Source organism: Oncorhynchus gorbuscha, linkage group LG26 (genome assembly GCF_021184085.1).
Source record: "Oncorhynchus gorbuscha isolate QuinsamMale2020 ecotype Even-year linkage group LG26, OgorEven_v1.0, whole genome shotgun sequence".
In the NCBI taxonomy this organism is placed as follows: Eukaryota; Metazoa; Chordata; class Actinopteri; order Salmoniformes; family Salmonidae; genus Oncorhynchus; species Oncorhynchus gorbuscha.
In genome coordinates, this window is record NC_060198.1 from 10,376,442 (window position 1) to 10,399,146 (window position 22,705).

At 44.4% G+C, this 22,705-nt stretch overlaps 1 protein-coding gene and 1 non-coding gene across 5 annotated transcripts in view; one reads left to right on the forward strand and one right to left on the reverse strand.

Annotated features, from left to right (window-relative positions):
- Nucleotides 1-4,734: 4,734 nt before the first annotated feature.
- LOC124015146 (rab11 family-interacting protein 4A-like) overlaps nucleotides 4,735-22,705 on the reverse strand; it is a 100,814-nt gene continuing 82,843 nt past the window's right edge. For 2 of the 4 annotated variants that reach the window (XM_046330121.1, XM_046330125.1), the window contains 10 exons: nucleotides 21,985-22,020; nucleotides 14,633-14,732; nucleotides 14,207-14,310; nucleotides 13,829-13,969; nucleotides 13,269-13,350; nucleotides 11,703-11,840; nucleotides 11,266-11,424; nucleotides 9,948-10,034; nucleotides 9,283-9,426; nucleotides 4,735-8,953 (listed from right to left, as the gene is read on the reverse strand). In XM_046330121.1, the coding sequence (XP_046186077.1) occupies nucleotides 8,834-8,953; nucleotides 9,283-9,426; nucleotides 9,948-10,034; nucleotides 11,266-11,424; nucleotides 11,703-11,840; nucleotides 13,269-13,350; nucleotides 13,829-13,969; nucleotides 14,207-14,310; nucleotides 14,633-14,732; nucleotides 21,985-22,020 (1,111 nt within the window). In that variant the 3' untranslated portion in view covers nucleotides 4,735-8,833. The remainder of the gene's footprint in view (nucleotides 8,954-9,282; nucleotides 9,427-9,947; nucleotides 10,035-11,265; nucleotides 11,425-11,702; nucleotides 11,841-13,268; nucleotides 13,351-13,828; nucleotides 13,970-14,206; nucleotides 14,311-14,632; nucleotides 14,733-21,984; nucleotides 22,021-22,705) is intronic. The other 2 variants (XM_046330122.1, XM_046330124.1) reach the window with 2 other exon arrangements.
- On the forward strand, nucleotides 7,162-7,216 carry LOC124016550. The gene has a single exon (XR_006835364.1). It is a non-coding gene; the product is annotated as a U7 small nuclear RNA (small nuclear RNA).

A 22,705-nucleotide genomic window follows, 5' to 3' on the forward strand; every position in this document is an offset into this window, starting at 1 on the left:
CGGACCTCAATCCTCTGCGTCGACAAACTGCTCCTCCACGCTGCGGATGATGTGGCGAACCCATTTGATGGGGGCTTGGTGGTGGGTGGCAGGGCTGTAGTCGGTTGCTGTCTGGGGGTGGGGAGGGCAGGGAGTCTGGTTCAGGGTCAACCCCTGTAGGGCCACTCTATCCACATCCTCTGGGCCTGAAAAGAGGAACAGAAGATGCATGGCAATACTGGCTCGTATTCAGTTGGGCAAACTGTAGCAAAACATATTGAAACGGACAACGTAAATCTGTGTCCTCATTGAGGTATTCCCTCCCAGGTTCATTCAGCTCAAAAAGAAAAAAAATTCTCCCTCCTGAACACAGTCCTGAGTCATGTTCTGGAGGAGCAAAACTCTGAATGCTGCAGATATAAATGTGTTGCATTCGAGCGGACATTATTCCCTATTCAGCAGGGCAGAAAAGCATGTCTGTTCTATAACATTGATATCTAAATGTTCTGTAGCGAGCAGCCCATATAGCAAAATGGAAAACAAAACGTCTAACTGAAGAAGTCCTCTAGCACCTGTTTCAGAAAAATGAGTTCTCCAGTGTGGCATTACTGAGCACCACCCTACATGAAAAAGTCCTAAGTAGAGAAATAATACATATATATAAAGTTGCACTGTTAGTGCTGCCAAAACCTTAATGTGTCAACATTTCTATACAAACCAAGAGAACAAGACAAGACTTGATATTAGGTCTGAAATAAATAATGGTCCCTTCCTTGCACTACCAATTGTCTAGTAATATGGATACATTGTTATTGACCTGGGAGTAATGGCAGTAAGTTACATACAGTATAGAGTCCAATATTTGAATCTAACTTGTCCTAGACCACTGGTCACTAACCTTTTCAGAGCTGAGATCACTTTGAGTCAATATGCAGGTGGAGATCTACTGCTCAGATATAATTTTTTGAAACATGACTTAATAAACGTAAGCCTATGCTACATTAACCTATGAGGTTTGTGCAGTAGGCTATAGCCCAATACATTATCACAGCATAGTGGCTATGCTTGAATTGCCCTGCCAATGGCATTAATGTTGTTCTTCTCAGACAATTGTATTATGTTTCAAAACTTGAGGTGTATGATCACACTGGTAATATTAGATAATTGTGTTACTTGTTATGCACAACACCGCTGAGTGAGCATAAATTGAAATAATTCACTTTAAAAATATATATATTTTACTGGACTGATGGTGCCTGCATATTACCGTCTTCCAGCCGATGGCGAAACTCGAGTCTCACTTCATTCTTTCTGCCTCATCCACCAATTCATGGGAGAAGGATAGGGAGAAGCGCGTTTTGTGAGTACTGACGAAAGTGTGGAGTAATAAAAGCAGGGAAGACTTAGGTTGCTGGACCCTGTGGCAAAATAAAACACGAGTCGTTGCTAAAACACAACTTCAGCCAAAAGCACATCAATTGCTGGGTAAAACACATCGAGGAAAGAGCTGCCGCAGACACAGAAATCCGGTCACATGCAGAGCTAACCGAGCTAGAAATGACATTTTATTTGCACTTTTAAATACAATACAGGTAATGTCAAGTCACACACACACATTATATATATATATGTGTGTGTGTGTGTGTGTTTGCTATCGCACTGTTGAATATAACAACAATTATGTTTTGTACGTTACATTTGTTTGTCCAAAATTACATATGTAAATAGGTTTGCTGTTGCACTTTTGAATAAAATGATTCAAAGTTTTATTTTATTGTAATGTCTTTCCCACTCTCGTGATGCGTTCCACATCAAGGTAACAACGGATGACAATTAAGAATGATAGGACAGCCATTTGTCTGGTTCTTCTTACTTTTTGAAGTTAGGAGCACCAGTGCTACAAATAAGACGCAACTTCTGCTTTTGGACGTTAACAAGGCAACACCTCATTTTAAATCCTCCTCCACATTTACTGGATTAGTTGTGCAGAAGAGAACCTCCCCAGACAGTATTATATTTTTCTCGTCAGAACCAGAAAGAAATGCTGCTCAGGCTTCTCTATCGTCTCATGGAAGCTGCACGGTGATCCGAGTTCTGAATGGCCTGCTGTTGGCCGATATATGTGCACTTGATTGGGGTCGCTGAGTAGGCGAAGTTTGTACCTTCAGACACATGCAATGGTTCAAAGGGAATAAGTAGTCTTCCCGGCGCGCAGGGCACCTGAATTAAGTGCACCTACTACAAACCGCGTGAAACAAATAAAACAAACAAAAAACAGGAAAGCAAGGCGATCGATTAGTAATTTCTTGGAGATCGGGGTCGACCGGTTGGTGACCACTGTCCTAGACGGTAGTCCTTGATGTACTATATAAATAGACAAATGAGGAAACGCACAACAGTGGTGAGTTTGGCCATAGAAAGAACAATGTATATGCAAAAAATACCTCATCTCTACTGTAAAATAATGGTGGTGGATTGTTGATGTTATGGGACTATTTTGCTTTCACTGGTCCTGGGGATCTTGTCCCAAATATCATTACATTTTAGCCAAAAACCTGGTTGCTGAAACTTGCCAGCAAGTGGATCTTCCATCAACACAATAACCTCAAGCACAAAATCCATGGTTAATTGACCACAAAATCATAATTTTGCAATGGCCATCTCAGTCTCTGGACTTGAACCTCATTGAAAACCTGTGGTGTGAATTGAAGAGGGAAGTCCATAGGCACAGACAAAGGATATCAAATATCTGGAAATATTATGTATAGAGGAATGTTCTAAGTTCCCTCCCAATGTGTTCTCCAATCTCATAAAACATTTCAGAAAAATTCTCAGTTTCCTTATCCTCAAAAGGAGAGGTTGCAGGAGTATTAAACAGCAGATACAATACATTTGACCCCCCCATCTTTCCCCCCCATTCCGAGCAATTGTATTAGTATAAAATAATACTTTCATACAATATAGCTCAATATTTGTATAAACAATTTTTTTTAAATGTATCTTTTGCTAATTTTTATCAAGGGGTCCAATAATTCCAGACCCCACTGTATCTCTCCCCCTCCTTACCATATGGAGCAAATCCATATGTCTCAAAGCTTCCCATCTCCTCCTCCCAATTTTCTTCCTCATATGATGGCAGAGGTGGGGCTGGTGGCGTTTGTTTTTTTGACTTCTTCCTCCATTTCCACCTATACCTGAAAGGATAGACCTGCTTGTACCTACGCCCTGGAGAAGGGTCCAGTATACCATTGCATGAATATATCTGCTTTCTCTCTGGAATGGTTTTGGCACCAATGCACAAGCCTTGGGGGTTACTCGTTGTCTGGGGCATGGTCCACTGTCACAGGTCTCCCTCAAGAGTTTACTGTAGGCCTGCAGAGAAAAGCATGAACACAGAGAAATGTTGTCATATCAGCTGATAAGCAGTGCTTGACTTGGGCGAGAGCTCGCCAGAGCCGCGCACCTGCACCTCAAATGTTTTATTGTTTGAGCCCCTGTACCTCTTATAGAATATATGTTCAAAATTATTGTTGAGCACCTAAATATAAACAGTTCCAGAACCCATTTCGGTCCAAGTCAAGCACTACTAACGTTTGAAACTTTTGCAAAAGGAAAATGCTCATCAAACGGTGAGCAAAGCTATCGATAGCAACACATTTAAGTAATATATGCTGTGGAAGTTGTCACTGTAATGTCATCTCCTTCCAAAAAAAATTATTGATTGGCGTCGGCCGTTGAACATTTATTTACTTAGAATATGATAAAATTCAGATTTCAACAATAAAAACAAGAGATTCATTCATTTTTGGTTCACTGCATCATTCTACAAAATTCCAGCCGTTAGACAGAGAAAGCTTGCACAATCGATATCACCTTGCTGCTACACATTTTGACGAGGCAAGTTCTCCTTCACTGATAATTAAACCGACATGGATTATAGGCTACATTTGACAAAATACTGCGTGCGACGCTAAATGAGGTCTTCCGGTTGCTAATATATTGATTGTTCGATAGTTAGCCAACGTCGCTTGCTAGCAAGCTCACTTTATTCCAGCATCAATTAACATATACATTTTCCCCCTTTCATGTACACTCAACAGCTCAATGTAACTACATAAACTTGGGTTTCAGAAAGGGCAATTCTAAAAAGAAAATCAAGGTAAGGTAAATTGCTAGCTAATTAACCAAATCCACGTACCTCCCGTGGGCTTCGAATGCAGTGTTAAACGTCAAGCGCACGGTGGAGTCTCCTCTGTTCTGACATCCACGTGGGTTACTGCTTGGTTTATTATTTTGTACCGATTCGTTTTTTTTTCTCAGTCCAATCCTATGTAATTCTCTGTAGGACAACTTATTGAAACATGCATATAATATAATTTAGTGCCCCATTCCCCCATCATAATCTTGAATCAATTGACACAGTATGAATCAGGGGTTTAATGTACGTGTTGAAGTACACTGATCTAGATAATTTCCATCTCTTTGAGAATTCTCTGGGTCCCACAAGTCATTTCTCAGAGCTGAGATTTAGGTCAGCATAGATAGAGGATCTACATCAGGCACACTGCAGATAGAGAGTTATGTCTATACAGGAAATCCCACATTAGGACCACATTTGATCAATTGTAGCAGACCTGTTTTACTGCATTTCTGAATCAATGGCAAACATTATTATTCCTAAAACAGGACCGAGTATTCCTTTCATCATACTGTAAGAAGTTTACATTTTCATTTCTGAAATTAGCATTCATCAGGTTGTAATCATGCCAGGGCAAATCTCTTTATTTACAGCTTAAAGTTGTTTGTACATCACAATTGCAGATAAGACCTCATACCATAAGTAGTAGGCTACTTACAGCCACATACAGTACAGTGCTTCAATGTATATCAGTAACAATGGTATGTGGTAGAGAAATAGGACAACAGAAACAAGGTAACAGAAAATCACAAGATATCACAAGCCCAAGCCATTCTTATTGCCACAATGCCACACCTTGGGCACTTTAAAATCCAACCTCTCAATATCTTGAAGAGTAGGAGACTACATATTTCATTGTGTTGGGAAGTATTTAGGAGCACACAAATGGGAAACGTTTGAGTTTATTTAAAATGTTGCAAGTGAAACTTTGTGACAGTGCTCAACAGGTGATTGGCTGTTGCACTGTCTGAAATTGGTCAACATCACCTCAAACGATAGGAGGGCTTCTACATGATGACGAGGTCAACGCTCAATTTGAAGACATTTCTCAATGTATCTCAACTTAATTTAAATTTGTGTGAAGTGAATCTTTCAAGGTTGTAGAAGTAAACCTTGTAGTGCTAGGTTGGTATGGTATAGAGAAAAGTCATATTTCTCAGTTTATTTAGTGTATAGGAAGACAGGGGGAAACCATATCAACATACTTTGAAAGGATGCAGAAACCAAAGCGATCTTAAAAGCAATGGACACCGCATTCATAGATAGGTTACCGCAGAAACAGAAAAGAATAAAAATATTGCCCCAATGTTTTTAAATAAAAAACCTTGTGCTGTGCCTCCCGAGTGGCGCAGCGGTCTAAGGCATCACTATAGACCCGGGTTCCATCCCAGTCACCAGTTGTACCGTGTTTCCTGTAACACATTGGTGCGGTTGGCTTCTGGGTTAAGCGAGCAGTGTGTCAAGAAGCAGTGAGGTTTGGTAGGGTCATTTTTTGGAGGACTGGCTGTCAACCTTGACCTCTCCCGAGTCCGTATGGGAGTTACAGCAATGGGACAAGACTGTAACTACCAATTGGATATCACGCAATTGGGGAGAAAAAAATACAAAATAAACTTGTGCTGTAACATTTTTATAAACTAGAGTTGATTACCTGGCCATTTCCTGATAGAACTGTATAAAATTGTATTTTTGTGGTCTCATCTGTAAAAGTGTGGTGAGTGGCACAATACAAATCCTAACTAAAGTATCTCTGTACAACATTTACAAGTCATGAACATCATTCAGACAATTGTTTTTAAAGCAACAGTAAAAATATTCATTATTAAGTTGTCTAAACAACATAGCTATATTAAGAAAAAGAAAAATAGATAAGTGTTTTAAAGGCACGAATACCAGAAATGGTGAAAACATGCAAAAATAAGAAAAAACAACATATTTTTGTGCAAGGAAGCAAAACATACGGTTAGAGCAATTTCATTTACAGCAGGTTATCCCCTTTGCCTATCAACATCCTCTCAAATACAGTAGTACAGCAAAGGCCTACTGTATGACATTTGAAAACTGTCTCAACAAAATTTGTACACAAAAACCCATTAGGTTTTAACAGAGAATGTTAGCTACGTGAGACATTCATGATATTTACAGTATACTAGCCAAAGGGCAAACACTACCCATATACTCTGTATAGACTCCAGTATGATTGCTATTCCAGTCTTATTAGTACCAAACTCTAGTCTACAGTAAGTGAACTTCTGATGAATATACTGCAGTATACTACAGTATCTTATATAGAGATGATAGGGATGATTCAATGAGCCAGACTGACATGGCTTAACACCCAGAGGAAATTCATAAAACACATTGAGATGTGGAATAACATAGAGATAAATACTGTATCTATCTCTATGCAGAATGCATTAAGCATTCTGTACATTCACATCCATAGGGTTACATTCGTGTGCTTGTACATTGTTATGCTGTTGACTTGACAGCCCTGTATGCTGGGAGGGTTTGTCTCTTGTTCAGTGTGGATATAGGGAGAGTGGAGTGGCAGTGTCCAACACAGAAATATAAAGCATATAGGCTAATGGGCTAATACCCACATACAAAAATACTACAGTATACTATAAAATACTAGAGTACCTACTATAGAATTCTATAGTAAACTGTAGTATACTATACTACACACTGTACTATTCCTTGATCATGTGTACAGTAGTACTTACTATAGAATGTTATAGTATACTGTAGAAACTATAGTAAATACTATAGTATTAGCCACAAAAAATACTGTAGTAAATACTACAGTATCTTAACTGCATATACCCTGCCCATTCCCCTCCCCCATATCGCAATTTGTACCACCCATAAGTCAGAAAACTACATGCCAAGTATGGACCATGTTGTGTGTTCCCTGCAGGTTATAGAAAAGAGCAGAAGCTCTGAACAATCTGTTTAGACCCCAGTCCTAGCTACAGGTTATGGAAAATTAGCTCTTTTAGTATTTCTCCAGTAGGTTTCCTGAAGGAGAAAGCCTCCATTTCTATGTCAAAGATAATTTTAAAAAACAATGTAGTAAATACTACAGTAATATCTGCAAAAACACTACAGTAAATACTACAATCCACAAAAACAATACATTATTACTATAGTATATACTACAGTTTTCGATTGTTACAGTATTTAATACTACAGTATAATACAGTAACTACTACAATAAATACTACAGTATAATACAGAATACTACAGTAAATACTACAATGAATACTACACTATTCACTGCAGTGTTTTTGCGGACTCCATAAGTCAGAAAAAAAGTCAACAAAACACTACAGTGAATACTATAGTATTTATTCCATAGTATACTATAGTATTTTTTTCATGTGGGTAGCTATAGCAGCTCTATGCAATGGGACATCCTTCATAGCAGATATCCCAGGTCTAACCAACTTATTTAGACAGACTTACCACAGAATGTCTGAGTAGAAAATAATGATGATTAAGAGGAATTGGCATCCGGAAATTCTCAACCAGCCAATTAACAACTCACTGTGTGAGTTAAGGATTCACTATATGGATTTATCATACAGTATTACTCTACACAGATCATACTGTACCGTCATCTCAGAGTTCCCTAGGAAGGCATTCTTCTCTTCTCTTCCCCTGTACTGTACTGACTGATACACTTCACCTGTTCCTTCTTGACTTCACAAAGCCATTCCATCCTCCTGAAAGCATTCCATCACACCAAGGTCTGCTGCCTCTCATTATCACTTCACATGACTGATATCTTCTTGAGTCAAAGCTAATACCTTTTGACATGGAGATGCTTGTACAATACTTTCTCTCTCCTCTCCCTCCTTTCATCTCTTTCTGTCACTCTTCTTACGCACAGAAACACGTGCTGCTTTACTTTCTTCATCAACATGCCTCAACCCACATACCGGTCTTCAGCGATCAAACACAGATCAACTTTAAGGAAGCAGTGGGGATAGGGTTGTCTGGAAGCTAAAGATCTCTGTTTGTCTATCTGCCAGTCTCTCTCTGTTCCTATCTTCCCCTATGGCTACAACACACGCTATTGAAGATCAATAGATTTGTGTTCACATTGTTTACTAGAGTACGTACATCCAGTGTTCAACAACCAGTAATGCCCTACATATTCAAAGCACCTGCCCAGTATAATTATTTTTCCCAGTAATAATTAATCTCGATTGTGTTTAAGACTAAAGATGAGGCTGTGAGAAAAAAATAGAGAACATAGAAGAAAGTGCATGAAGGAGACATGAGGGAGATACCAACATCTGTTGATGAGTCACAGAATAGAACAGAAGTATGATGGCGAAGTACCAAAACTTTAGTAGTCAACACAGAAATTCCCCTATAGCTTGTCGCATATTCATTAGGCCACACCGTAGCAAAACGTTTAGCAACGGAACACAAAAACTAGTGTTTCTAATTGGACAAGTCCAGGTAGTACCTCCCAATTTGTCTGTTTTCTTCTGTTTTGTGCCTAATGAATACACCCAAGTTCACAGTTCCACTCCTGGGGCAGCAGGGGGCAATGATGTCCGGCTGTCCCAGGGCCCACCGTGACTTGTCTTCCTTTCCCTTTCCCGGAGGGGGTTCTAGTCGTGGGTTTCTAGTTGGGGGGTTCTAGTTGGTCTTGATCTCCAAGATGGAGGGGTTGTGGTCCAGGATAGACAAAATTATCTTGTCCATGTACTGCCGCAAACGGAAGTTGATCTCCTCCTGCTCCTTGAGGGCCTCCATCAACTGTGGAGAAATATCAAATGAATGTTATGTTACCATCAGATATGGTGGTGCCATTATCTGGTTATACCAGCTAACCCTGATGTCATGCAGAATGCAACTCTTCAGGTCTTAGACAAGCGTGGTCACCATACCATCAGAACGGTTACACCAGCAATACATTATTTTATGATAGTAATGTAACCTACTGCAGGCCTAAGAACCTGATCACATACATGCCTACTGTCTAAATGCTATGTGTACTATGACCTTAATCAATGGGGTTACTCTTGCATGGTTACTCCGAAATGATCAAACCATCAAATGATGAGCATTAGGAATTAAAAACTCACGTCGTCTCGTGAGGCATTGTCTATCTCGGCAGCCAGCGACTGGGCCTTGGTCTGGGTGGCAAACAGGTTCTTAGCCTCATACAGACTCAGACTGAGGATCTGACCATTCAGGTCGTCGTTCTGTTCCCTCAGTTTCAGGTTCTCCTGTTGGGTGGTGTGGGGAGTGAAGGAGGGAGGAAGGGACAAAGAGGGGAGGGTGGGAGTTTGGGAGAGAGAAGTGGGAGGGGGAAGTAGAGGGAGAGAGGAGGGAAGGAAAGAGAGAGAGAGCGATGAGGGTCATAGTTTGATTTGGCAGACTGAAGCGATGGGTTTAGAGGGGGTCCACAGCTTGATGAGATTCATCTCAATTCTCCAAGCGCCCCACTTCATCCACACTGTTTCAGTAGGCAAGGCCTGTTAGATTAGACTACTGAAGCCTCACACAACTACACCCACGACAAACCATCTCTCGATTTTAACAGCAGCCGACACAGCACACTACATCTACGGTAACATCTACAGGACAGGACACGGGTTATTATGTTTATCAAGGTGTTATGGCACAAACTGTGCCCTGTGTCGACGGGGTGAAGCTCTATAGGCGCTGTATGGTGGTGATATTAGCTGTGGTTAATGGGAAGGGTCAAAGGTTAATGCTCACAAGAAACAACAGTGGGTTTGTTTACCGTCTGACCGTGACGGAGGCGTGCCCCAGCGGATACTACGAGGTGGCGGAGGTCAGAGGTCAGAGGAAAGTCCTGCGAGACAAACCGCTGGACACACAGAGCAGGAGCAAAGAGGAGCACAGGGAGACATGAGAGGGAAGAGACTCATTCATCCCTGTTTGGAATACTATCACATCAGCTAGCTGATCTGCATTCTCTTTTCAACCCTTTCTCAAATATGAAACAGTGCCATTATAAAATAACAGATTTTAAATAGTAACCTATGAGTGTTTTAAATAAGGAGTTTCAGATAAACACCATTTAATCTAAAAGTGTTGAGAAAAGAGAAAAAGGGCATCACATATCTGCCTGACACCAATTAGAGACAGAAGTAATGTTTCTCTTCCAGCCTTGTAGTTTAAACTTTGAATCAAAGCCTGTGACTGCAGAAAATAGTCTGGGTACCAGTCTTTTTAGCTAACATTCCACCCCTTGCCACTCCTGTCATTTGCCAAATGTAACAGCTGAGCAGAGACGGCAACCAGGCTAGTGTGAGAGCGAGAGAAAAAAAAAGAGAGAGAGAGAGAGAGCAAGACAGATCCAGATGAAAGCTGCAGGCAAGGCGAGGCATTGTGATTACTCTCCTAGCATTACTGTCAGTTTGACAGTATGTACTGACCGAAGGCAAGAAAGATGCCTACAGTAGAATATCAAATCTTTACACATGAAGATACCGCAACACTGCATGTCCCCAGCATTAGAGCCTCTTGCCTGCGTTTGCCTCGAGGCTTTGTGGTTTAGTATCATAACGTCTGCCTTGTCTGAGAGGACATCTTAGAAACACTTTCATCTTGATCTCTTATCTCATGTTTATACTCGGTCCGATGCTCCTAACAAGGTTGGGGAACAATAACAATGTAATTTCACTGCTCTTGACAGACAGATATCACTGGTTTTCACTGCCTAGAAATGGCACACTATCTAAAAAGTCGAAAGGACAACACCTACAGTAGATAAGACGCACAGATATGACTAGTGTATGCCACTCTCTATATTGAGAGTGTATTCACAGCATTTGACTATCACACAAAACACTGTTCACTCGCAGACTAGCAAATAGTGTTGGCATATACAATCACATACAGTATACTTAGAGGTGGAATTGAGGGGGGACATGTGTAAAAAAAAATTTTTTTTTTTTAAAACACTGTGCAAAAGATTGTTTTTGAGCCCCGCCTGCTTAATCGCTTGCCCAATTAAATCCTAGCAAATACCCCAAAAGAGGAAGTAACAATGCATTCATATAGAGTTAGCATTGGCCACTAGCTCTCAAGCCCACCTGTTTGAGTCTCTTGACCTCGTGCTCCAGCTCCATCTCTCTGGTCTTGGCGTTGAACTCCGTCAGCCCAGAGGAGGAGCTGCGGCCGCGGCCAGGCTTCTCTGTCTCCAGTTTGAACAGCTGCAGGTGTTCCAGCTCCCGACGAAGGTCCTCAATCAACTGCAGGAGGAGAGAGACAACCAGGGACGATATGCAGTAGCTGTCGTGAAGACTGTTTAGCATAAAGAGTACCTGGGGCAGCCACGTAGACCAGTCTGATGCAGTGGGCAGGACTGGTTTACGTGCAAACGTATTCTATACAAACACTCAGCTACTAGAGACTTCAGAGGAGAGGGAGCGGCATCATGAGCTTTCGTTTCACACTACATGTAAAAGTGTGTATAAGTGTGTGTACACGCAAGTGTGTGTGTACGCGTGTGTGCTATCCCTCCTCCCACCTCCTGCATGGCCTCCCTCTCCTTCTGGAACTCGTGTCTGTTCTGCCTCAGCTTGTCCATCATCTTCCTGTAGAGGTCCATCTCATCCTTTAGCCTCAGACTGGTGTCCTCCAGCTTGTCTGTCATACGCTGCTTCTCCTGACAACACACACGTATAGACACATTCTAATACATGTGATGATTCACAGAGAATAAAGCACGGATAGTTTTTCAAACGTATGCCCGATTCACATTACAGGCCAAAGCCAAGGCAATCTGTTCTGGGCTGGACTGGTTATAGTTTCTGGAACCTTGCTGGGAAGGACCGTGTGAATAGAAAAGACTCAAGCCAGCACAGTGCCGTTTGCGGCGGCCCTATAAGTCATGTACAACAGCTAAGGGAGAGGCAAAATAATACAGCAAGCTAGAGAGGGCGGAGTCACTCAATCTCAAAACTGACCCCGATTACTCAATAACCTCGGCTCTACCCCGAACCTCCAGAGTAGCTCGTCAAAAATTAAAGTCACATGGTGTTCACACAATAAAGGTCCCACAGTATGAATAAGGCATTAGGTTGTTAGGATGTATGCGGTAAGCAAGAACACAGTCAGTCTAATAATGCACAGTGAATAGTCCAGTAAGAAGAAACATTAAAGACACATACCTTAAAATTAACTATAATTTTAATGAATTTACAGTACTATGCATAGTGCAAATACTGCAACAACAACAAAAATACTGCAAAAAACAGCTATTCATACAAATATTCTCTACAGCTGGCTACCCAAACTCCTTGCTCCCTCCAAAGGATAGCTGTGTGTTCTCCTGCTTCAGCACTGACATTAGTTTCTTCTCCGCAATGAGTCTGGATCTGAGTGCCCCCCCAACGATTTTTAGAATTGAGCAACATTCTAGCCATTATGATTGGTTCCGGAAACCAATAGGTTGGGCCCGGAAACCAATAGGTTGGGCCAGAGACAGAATACACGTGGGTAAAGCCGCGGTTTGAACATCCGTCATTGGCTTTGATACAATCAAATCGCTGATGACTTTACAACACCCCTCATTTTGATGTCACCACAAACGACTTCAACGATGGCAGTCTCAGGCTGAAGTATGTAGTGAAAGAATTCAGTTTGAGTCATCAGGCAGCCTGACGTGTATAGCCTCGCAATTAGTTAGTTAGTTAGTGTGACTCTGTTAGGAGTTCACACAATCACACAATCAAATGATCATGCCAACTCCCTTGGATGTTTTCACCAGGCAGGCTGGAAATAGAGGTGTTGATATGAGCCCAGCTGTAGCCTTCACACTTCCAAACGTGTGTGTGTGTGTGTGTGTGTGTGTGTGTGTGTGTGTGTGTGTGTGTGTGTGTGTGTGTGTGTGTGTGTGTGTGTGTGTGTGTGTGTGTGTGTGTGTGTGTGTGTGTGTGTGTGTGTGTGTGTGTGGCTGTAGCAATTGGTCACGTGCTGTTGATGGTTGGGTGTTGATGTTTTTGTAACCAGTTATCGAGGTCTCTGTCTGTGTAGAGATAGTAGTACTGGAACCTACTGTGTCTCTGAGGATGATATACAAGCAAGCACATACCTCGTCCAGTTTCTCTGTCTGAGACTTCAGTCTGCACATGTTCACCGATATATCCCCGTTCTCCTCCTCTAGCTGTTGGACTCTGTAGGGGAAGAAGAGGAACACATTATGATAATTCATCCATGTTTAACATATGTCCGGGTTATTCAAAACAAGGCCACTAACAAAGAGAAATGGAAATTAGCAGTACTGCGGACCTCAAGGTCTGGATTTGGTATCTAACTCAAGGCCTAATCTATGCTATCTACCTAGCTCTATGGACTACACTCTTAGAAGAAAGGGTTCCAAAAGGGTTCTTTGGCTGTCCCCATAGCAGAACCCTTTTTGATTCCAGGTAGAACCCCTTTGGGTTCCATGTAAAAAACCCTCTGTGAAAATGATTCTACATGGACCCCAAAAGGATTTGACTTGCAACCCAAAAGGGTTCTTCAAAGGGTTCTCCTATGTGGACAGCCAAAGAACCCTTTCAAGTTCTAGACAGCACCTTTGTGTACACTTATAGACGTAAATATGTGTATCTACGATGTAGTGTATAAATGATTGAAGTAAGTGTGTGTTACCGGTTGTGTAGCAGCTCTAGCTCTGTGTTCTTGTCTCTCTCCATCTTGCTGTAGGCCTCACGGTGTCGTCTCTGCTCCTCCTCTGTGTTCTGCTCTGCCCGCGCCTCCTGGTCCTTCAACTGCTCCTCCAACTCATGGACCCTGTGAGCGACACACACACGCACACACACAAGCCAGCAGACACGCACATAAACAAACATAACCATCAATGAGATATGCAAAAACATGCTCACACACACATATATATATTTAAGAATAAATGTGTGTGTGCGTGCATTCGTGCATGCATTTGTTTGTGTGTATGTGTATATCTAAGTGTGTATGTGTGTGTGTGTGTGTGCATGGGTGGGCATGCATGTGTGTGTGTAAACCTCCTACCTGTGAACCAGCTGTGTGTTCTCCTGCTTCAGCTTGGACTTGAGATCTCCGTTCATCAGCGTGTCATTCTCCAACTCTGCTACCTTCTTCTCTAGGTAACTCACCTGTGTGTGGGAGAGACAGAGAGAGGAGGAGGGGGAGAGAGAGCGAGAGGTTAAAAGATGTTATATCATTCGTTCATCCAATGTCCTTACATCAGCCAGCACAATCAGCAACAAGCTGTGCCAGAGCCATTCATCTCCATTCACAGCAGAACACAGGTTGACAGTAGCAGCCAATGCAATCAATTTCCCAATTGGTATCCTATCAACTTTCACCTTAATGGAATGGAGTGCAGGTAGTGGAACGGTCACAGACAGAGACAGACACGATAAATGGCAGTCCCTTCCATAGAATTAAACAGAACACAACGTATCTCTACGGTACCTTCTCAGTGATGTCGATGTCACAGGAGTCAATGCTGTCTCGGAACAGGTCCTCCGTGCTGCCGTTACTGCTGCTGAAGTTACTGGTGTGGAGAAGCTGCCTGCAGACAGAGAGAGAGAGGAAGAGAGAGGAAGAGGCTGTTATACAAGACTAAGAAAAAAACAATAAAATCTCTTCCAACTGTGGTAGTCCTAGATCTATCCCTTTTTAGCTTCACCCTATAGGGCATCAATCTGAGCTTTACTGCTGAACCATAATGCAACTGTGTGTCCACTCTTGCAGAGAGAATGCCGCAGGATAGGATGTAAAAGGGACTATAAGCAAAGGGGCTGTGCCAGTGGGGGAGCTGACCATATTGCATAGAGTGCAGACACACACACATCACACACTATTACACTACAAAGACACACAGGCATGCATGCCCATATGTACACACACACACACACACACACACACACACACACACACACACACACACACACACACACACACACACACACACACACACACACACACACACACACACACACACACACACACACACACACACACACACACACACACACACACACACACACACACACACACACACACACTCAAACTGCCACCACAACAGCTAGCCCCACTCTAACTAATGGAATGGCTTCACACCAGCCTCCATTACAGAGACTATTCATTAATAAGAGGAGGAGGAGAAAGGGAGGGAAAGAGTAGGGGAGGAGAGGTAGGGAGTAGGAAAGGCAAGGGAGAGGGGAGAGGAGGAAAGGAAAGGGAGAAAGGAGAGGAGAGGTAGGGAAGAAAGGGAGAGAGGAGAGGAGGTAATGTAGAGAGGAAAGAAAAGGGAGAGAGGAGGAGGGGTAGAGTAGAAGAGAGGGTAGAGTAGAAGAGAGGGAAGAGTAGAAGATAGGGAGAGAGTAGAGAGGGAGAGAGTAGAATATATGGAGAGAAGAGAGGAGAGAGTAGAAGATAGGAAGGGAGAAGAGGAGAGAGTAGAAGAAAGGACAGCGTAGAAGAGAGGAGAGAGTAGAGAGTAGAAGAGAGGAGAGAGTAGAGGAGAGGAGAGTAGAAGAGAGGGAGAGAGAAGAGAGGAGAGAGTAGAAGATAGGGAGAGACGAGGAGAGAGTAGAAGAGAGGGAGAGAGTAGAAGAGAGGAGAGAGTAGAAGAGAGTAGAGGAGGGGAGACAGTAGAAGAGAGGGAGAGAGTAGAGGACAAGAGAAAGGAAAAGAGTGGAGAGGTTGGGGAAAACACTATACACATAGATCAGTGCTGGCAGGCCAATCTCTCTTTGTCAGTTTAATTCACAGGCTAGAGGAGGGAAGTAGGAAAAAGCCCTATAGACACAGACCACAATGAAAGGATATTCATATGATAGGCAAGCTATTCAAAACCTTGAAAATCAACCAATTGTTATGCAGGTGAATGAGGACCCAAAAGCGACTTGGCGAAAACAGAGTTTTTAATCCAGTAAGAAACTTTACAAAACAAAAAGCATAATACTACTCGTAAAGACGAGAACAGACAGGAGACTTGATCGAGAACTGCAGGTTGCCTCGGGAAGGCACTTGAACCTAGCAGACTCAGACACCTGCTCACCACGCAGCATCTGAGGGAAACACGACACGACAGGGCAAAACATAGACACAGCACGGTGAATTATAGATGAGGATCCGACAGGGCAGGTACGGTAAACAAGGAGAGAAATAGGGACTCTAATCAGGGAAAAGGATCGGGAACAGGTGTGGGAAGACTAAATGATGATTAGGGGAATAGGAACAGCTGGGAGCAGGAACGGAACGATAGAGAGAAGAGAGAGCGAGAGAGTGAGAGAGGGAGGGGGAGAGAGAGGGATAGAAAGAGGGAAAGAACCTAATAAGACCAGCAGAGGGAAACGAATAGAAGGAAGCACAGGGACAAGACATGATAATTAATGACAAAACATGACAGTACCCCCCACTCACCGAGCGCCTCCTGGCGCACTCGAGGAGGAATCCTGGCGGCAACGGAGGAAATCATCAATGAGTGAACGGTCCAGCACGTCCCGAGACGGAACCCAACTCCTCTCCTCAGGACCGTAACCCTCCCAATCCACTAAGTATTGGTGACCCCGTCCCCGAGAACGCATGTCCATGATCTTATGTACCTTGTAAATAGGTGCGCTCTCGACAAGGACGGGAGGGGGAGGGAAGACGAACGGGGGTGCGAAGAAAGGGCTTGACACAGGAGACATGGAAGACAGGATGGACGCGACGAAGATGTCGCGGAAGAAGCAGTCACACAGCGACAGGATTGACGACCTGGGAGACACGGAACGGACCAATGAACCGCGGAGTCAACTTACGAGAAGCTGTCGTAAGAGGAAGGTTGCGAGTGGAAAGCCACACTCTCTGGCCGCAACAATACCTTGGACTCTTAATCCTGCGTTTATTGGCGGCTCTCACAGTCTGTGCCCTGTAGCGGCAAAGTGCAGACCTCACCCTCCTCCAGGTGCGCTCACAACGTTGGACAAACGCTTGAGCGGAGGGAACGCTGGACTCGGCAAGCTGGGATGAGAACAGAGGAGGCTGGTAACCCAGACTACTCTGAAACGGAGATAACCCGGTAGAAGACGAAGGAAGCGAGTTGTGAGCGTATTCTGCCCAGGGGAGCTGTTCTGCCCAAGACGCAGGGTTTCTGAAAGAAAGGCTGCGTAGTATGCGACCAATCGTCTGATTGGCCCTCTCTGCTTGACCGTTAGACTGGGGATGAAACCCGGAAGAGAGACTGACGGACGCACCAATCAAACGACAGAACTCCCTCCAAAACTGTGACGTGAATTGCGGGCCTCTGTCTGAAACGGCGTCTAACGGGAGGCCATGAATTCTGAACACATTCTCGATAATGATTTGTGCCGTCTCCTTAGCGGAAGGAAGTTTAGCGATGGGAATGAAATGTGCCGCCTTAGAGAACCTATCGACAACCGTAAGAATCACAGTCTTCCCCGCAGACAAAGGCAGACCGGTAATGAAGTCTAGGGCGATGTGAGACCATGGTCGAGAAGGAATGGGGAGCGGTCTGAGACGACCGGCAGGAGGAGAGTTACCCGACTTAGTCTGCGCGCAGTCCGAACAAGCAGCCACGAAACGGCGCGTGTCACGCTCCTGAGTCGGCCACCAAAAGCGCTGGCGAATAGACGCAAGAGTGCCTCGAACACCGGGATGACCAGCTAACTTGGCAGAGTGAGCCCACTGAAGAACAGCCAGACGAGTGGAAACAGGAACGAAAAGGAGGTTACTAGGACAAGCGCGCGGCGACGCAGTGTGCGTGAGTGCTTGCTTAACCTGTCTTTCAATTCCCCAGACTGTCAACCCGACAACACGCCCATAAGGAAGAATCCCCTCGGGATCAGTAGAAGCCACAGAAGAACTAAACAGACGGGATAAGGCATCAGGCTTGGTGTTCTTGCTACCCGGACGGTAAGAAATCACAAACTCGAAACGAGCGAAAAACAACGCCCAACGAGCTTGACGGGCATTAAGTCGTTTGGCAGAACGGATGTACTCAAGGTTCTTATGGTCTGTCCAAACGACAAAAGGAACGGTCGCCCCCTCCAACCACTGTCGCCATTCGCCTAGGGCTAAGCGGATGGCGAGCAGTTCACGGTTACCCACATCATAGTTGCGCTCAGATGGCGACAGGCGATGAGAAAAATAAGCGCAAGGATGAACCTTATCGTCAGACTGGAAGCGCTGGGATAGAATGGCTCCCACGCCTACCTCTGAAGCGTCAACCTCGACAATGAATTGTCTAGTGACGTCAGGAGTAACGAGGATAGGAGCGGACGTAAAACGTTCTTTTAGAAGATCAAAAGCTCCCTGGGCGGAACCGGACCACTTAAAACACGTCTTGACAGAAGTAAGAGCTGTGAGAGGGGCAGCAACTTGACCGAAATTACGAATGAAACGCCGATAGAAATTAGCGAAACCTAAAAAGCGCTGCAACTCGACACGTGACCTTGGAACGGGCCAATCACTGACAGCTTGGACCTTAGCGGAATCCATCTGAATGCCTTCAGCGGAAATAACGGAACCGAGAAAAGTAACGGAGGAGACATGAAAAGAGCACTTCTCAGCCTTTACGTAGAGACAATTCTCTAAAAGGCGCTGTAGAACACGTCGAACGTGCTGAACATGAATCTCGAGTGACGGTGAAAAAATCAGGATATCGTCAAGATAGACAAAAACAAAGATGTTCAGCATGTCTCTCAGAACATCATTAACTAATGCCTGAAAAACAGCTGGCGCATTGGCGAGACCAAACGGCAGAACCCGGTACTCAAAATGCCCTAACGGAGTGTTAAACGCCGTTTTCCACTCGTCCCCCTCTCTGATGCGCACGAGATGGTAAGCGTTACGAAGGTCCAACTTAGTAAAGCACCTGGCTCCCTGCAGAATCTCGAAGGCTGATGACATAAGGGGAAGCGGATAACGATTCTTAACCGTTATGTCATTCAGCCCTCGATAATCCACGCAGGGGCGCAGAGTACCGTCCTTCTTCTTAACAAAAAGAACCCCGCCCCGGCCGGAGAGGAAGAAGGCACTATGGTACCGGCGTCAAGAGACACAGATAAATAATCCTCGAGAGCCTTACGTTCGGGAGCCGACAGAGAGTATAGTCTACCCCGAGGAGGAGTGGTCCCCGGAAGGAGATCAATACTACAATCATACGACCGGTGAGGAGGAAGGGAGTTGGCTCGGGACCGACTGAAGACCGTGCGCAGATCATGATATTCCTCCGGCACTCCTGTCAAATCGCCAGGTTCCTCCTGAGAAGTGGGGACAGAAGAAATGGGAGGGATGGCAGACATTAAGCACTTCACATGACAAGATACGTTCCAGGATAGGATAGAATTACAAGACCAATTAATAGAAGGATTATGACATACTAGCCAGGGATGACCCAAAACAACAGGTGTGAAAGGTGAACGAAAAATCAAAAAAGAAATAGTCTCACTGTGGTTACCAGATACTGTGAGAGTTAAAGGTAGTGTCTCAAATCTGATACTGGGAAGATGACTACCATCTAAGGCAAACATGGGCGTAGGCTTGTCTAACTGTCTGAAAGGAATGTTATGTTTCCGAACCCATGCTTCGTCCATGAAACAACCCTCAGCCCCAGAGTCAATCAAGGCACTGCATGTAGCACCCGAACCGGTCCAGCGTAGATGGACCGACATAGTAGTACAGGATCTAGATGAAGAGACCTGAGTAGTAGCGCTCACCAGTAGCCCTCCGCTTACTGATGGGCTCTGGCCTCTTACTGGACATGAATTAACAAAATGTCCATCAAATCCGCAATAGACGCACAGGCGGTTGGTGATCCTCCGTTCCCTCTCCTTAGTCGAGATGCGAATCCCTCCCAGCTGCATGGGCTCAGTCTCAGAGCCAGAGGAGGGAGATGGTTGCGATGCGGAGCAGGGAAACACCGTTGATGCGAACTCTCTTCCACGAGCCTGGTGACGAAGATCTACCCGTCGTTCTATGCGGATGGCGAGAGCAATCAAAGAGTCCACACTGGAAGGAACCTCCCGAGAGAGAATCTCATCTTTGACCACTGTGTGGAGTCCCTCCAGAAAACGAGCGAGCAGCGCCGGCTCGTTCCAGTCACTAGAGGCAGCAAGAGTACGAAACTCTATAGAGTAATCCGTTATGGATCGATCACCTTGGCATAGGGAAGCCAGGGCCCTAGAAGCCTCCCCACCAAAAACTGAACGGTCAAAAACCCGAATCATCTCCTCTTTAAAGTTCTGGTAATTGTTAGAACAATCAGCCCTTGCCTCCCAGATAGCTGTGCCCCACTCTCGGGCCCGGCCAGTAAGGAGTGAAATGACGTAAGCAACCCGAGCTCTCTCTCTAGAGTATGTGTTGGGTTGGAGAGAGAACACAATCTCACACTGGGTGAGAAAGGAGCGGCACTCAGTGGGCTGCCCGGAGTAGCAAGGTGGGTTATTAACCCTAGGTTCTGGAGGCTCGGCAGGCCAGGAAGTAACAGGTGGCACGAGACGAAGACTCTGGAACTGTCCAGAGAGGTCGGAAACCTGAGCGGCCAGGTTCTCCACGGCATGGCGAGCAGCAGACAATTCCTGCTCGTGTCTGCCGAGCATGGCTCCTTGGATCTCGACGGCAGTGTTACGAGCCTCTGTAGTCGCTGGGTCCATTCCTTGGTCGGATCCTTCTGTTATGCAGGTGAATGAGGACCCAAAAGCGACTTGGCGAAAACAGAGTTTTTAATCCAGTAAGAAACTTTACAAAACAAAAAGCATAATACTACTCGTAAAGACGAGAACAGACAGGAGACTTGATCGAGAACTGCAGGTTGCCTCGGGAAGGCACTTGAACCTAGCAGACTCAGACACCTGCTCACCACGCAGCATCTGAGGGAAACACGACACGACAGGGCAAAACATAGACACAGCACGGTGAATTATAGATGAGGATCCGACAGGGCAGGTACGGAAAACAAGGAGAGAAATAGGGACTCTAATCAGGGAAAAGGATCGGGAACAGGTGTGGGAAGACTAAATGATGATTAGGGGAATAGGAACAGCTGGGAGCAGGAACGGAACGATAGAGAGAAGAGAGAGCGAGAGAGTGAGAGAGGGAGGGGGAGAGAGAGGGATAGAAAGAGGGAAAGAACCTAATAAGACCAGCAGAGGGAAACGAATAGAAGGGGAAGCACAGGGACAAGACATGATAATTAATGACAAAACATGACACCAATCCTCCAATTGTTAACACAATGGAAAACACAAAAGCTTTATTATCTAAATGTTGAAAGTGTGTGGGCGATGGAGAGAAACACAATGGTGCAGTTTGAGGCCATACGGCGGAGAGTGATGCGGGCACTTGAGATGGGGGGTGTCAGCATGTGGGTCTGGCAGGTGTGATGTAGTTGATGTTTGTGTGATGTTGTCGTTGGTATGAGTATTGTAAAATCATCTATAATAATGCCTCCACTGCATTGTATACAGGTACACTGTATGTACAGTACAAACAAGCATCTTAATTTGATCACCCTGTTCATCAATTTCCTTCATTTGCCCATATTTCCCATTGCTGCAGGTTTATTTCCCTGCTGTGAGAAACTGGTCAAATTCATATCTGTACACAGTAGTAACTGTAGTAGTAAAGTGAACACAGAAGAGGTAGAGAGGTTCAGTATGCTAAAACCATTACCGTATTACTTAGGAAGAATTACCTAGATAGTAGTCTAATACACTGGTTGACATAATGATCACATGACTAACGGACAGGATCAACAAGGAAGTGGCCAACATACAAAAACAAACACACATACATATGGAGATATGACCGACCTGCCAAAGGCTGTGCTGGAGATTTTCCTATTGGGGCTGGAGAAAAAGAGTCAGAAAACATCCCAGTTAGTCTTACCCTTGTCAGATGTCATTGATATATGAGTTTATTAGTTATAACAATGAATTATAGATAGAACAGTTAATTGCTGTTTGATTGGTATTAAGGTAGTATTGTTAATCAGTATTTTTCACAAGAGGAGAAAGAGAGTGTGTTCCAAGTTCCCTTTATAGTGCACTACTTTTGACCAGAGCCCTATAGACCCTGGTCAATAGTAGAGCCCTATAGACCCTGGTCAATAGTAGAGCCCTATAGACCCTGGTCAATAGTAGAGCCCTATAGACCCTGGTCAATAGTAGAGCCCTATAGACACTGGTCAATAGTAGAGCCCTATAGACCCTGGTCAATAGTAGAGCCCTATAGACCCTGGTCAATAGTAGAGCCCTATAGACCCTGGTCAATAGTAGAGCCCTATAGACCCTGGTCAATAGTAGAGCCCTATAGACCCTGGTCAATAGTAGAGCCCTATAGACCCTGGTCAATAGTAGAGCCCTATATAACCTGGTCAATAATAGAGCCCTATATACCCTGGTCAATAGTAGAGCCCTATAGACCCTGGTCAATTGTAGAGCCCTATAGACCCTGGTCAATTATACCCTGGTCAATAGTAGAGCCCTATAGACCCTGGTCAATTGTAGAGCCCTATAGGCCCTGGTCAATAGT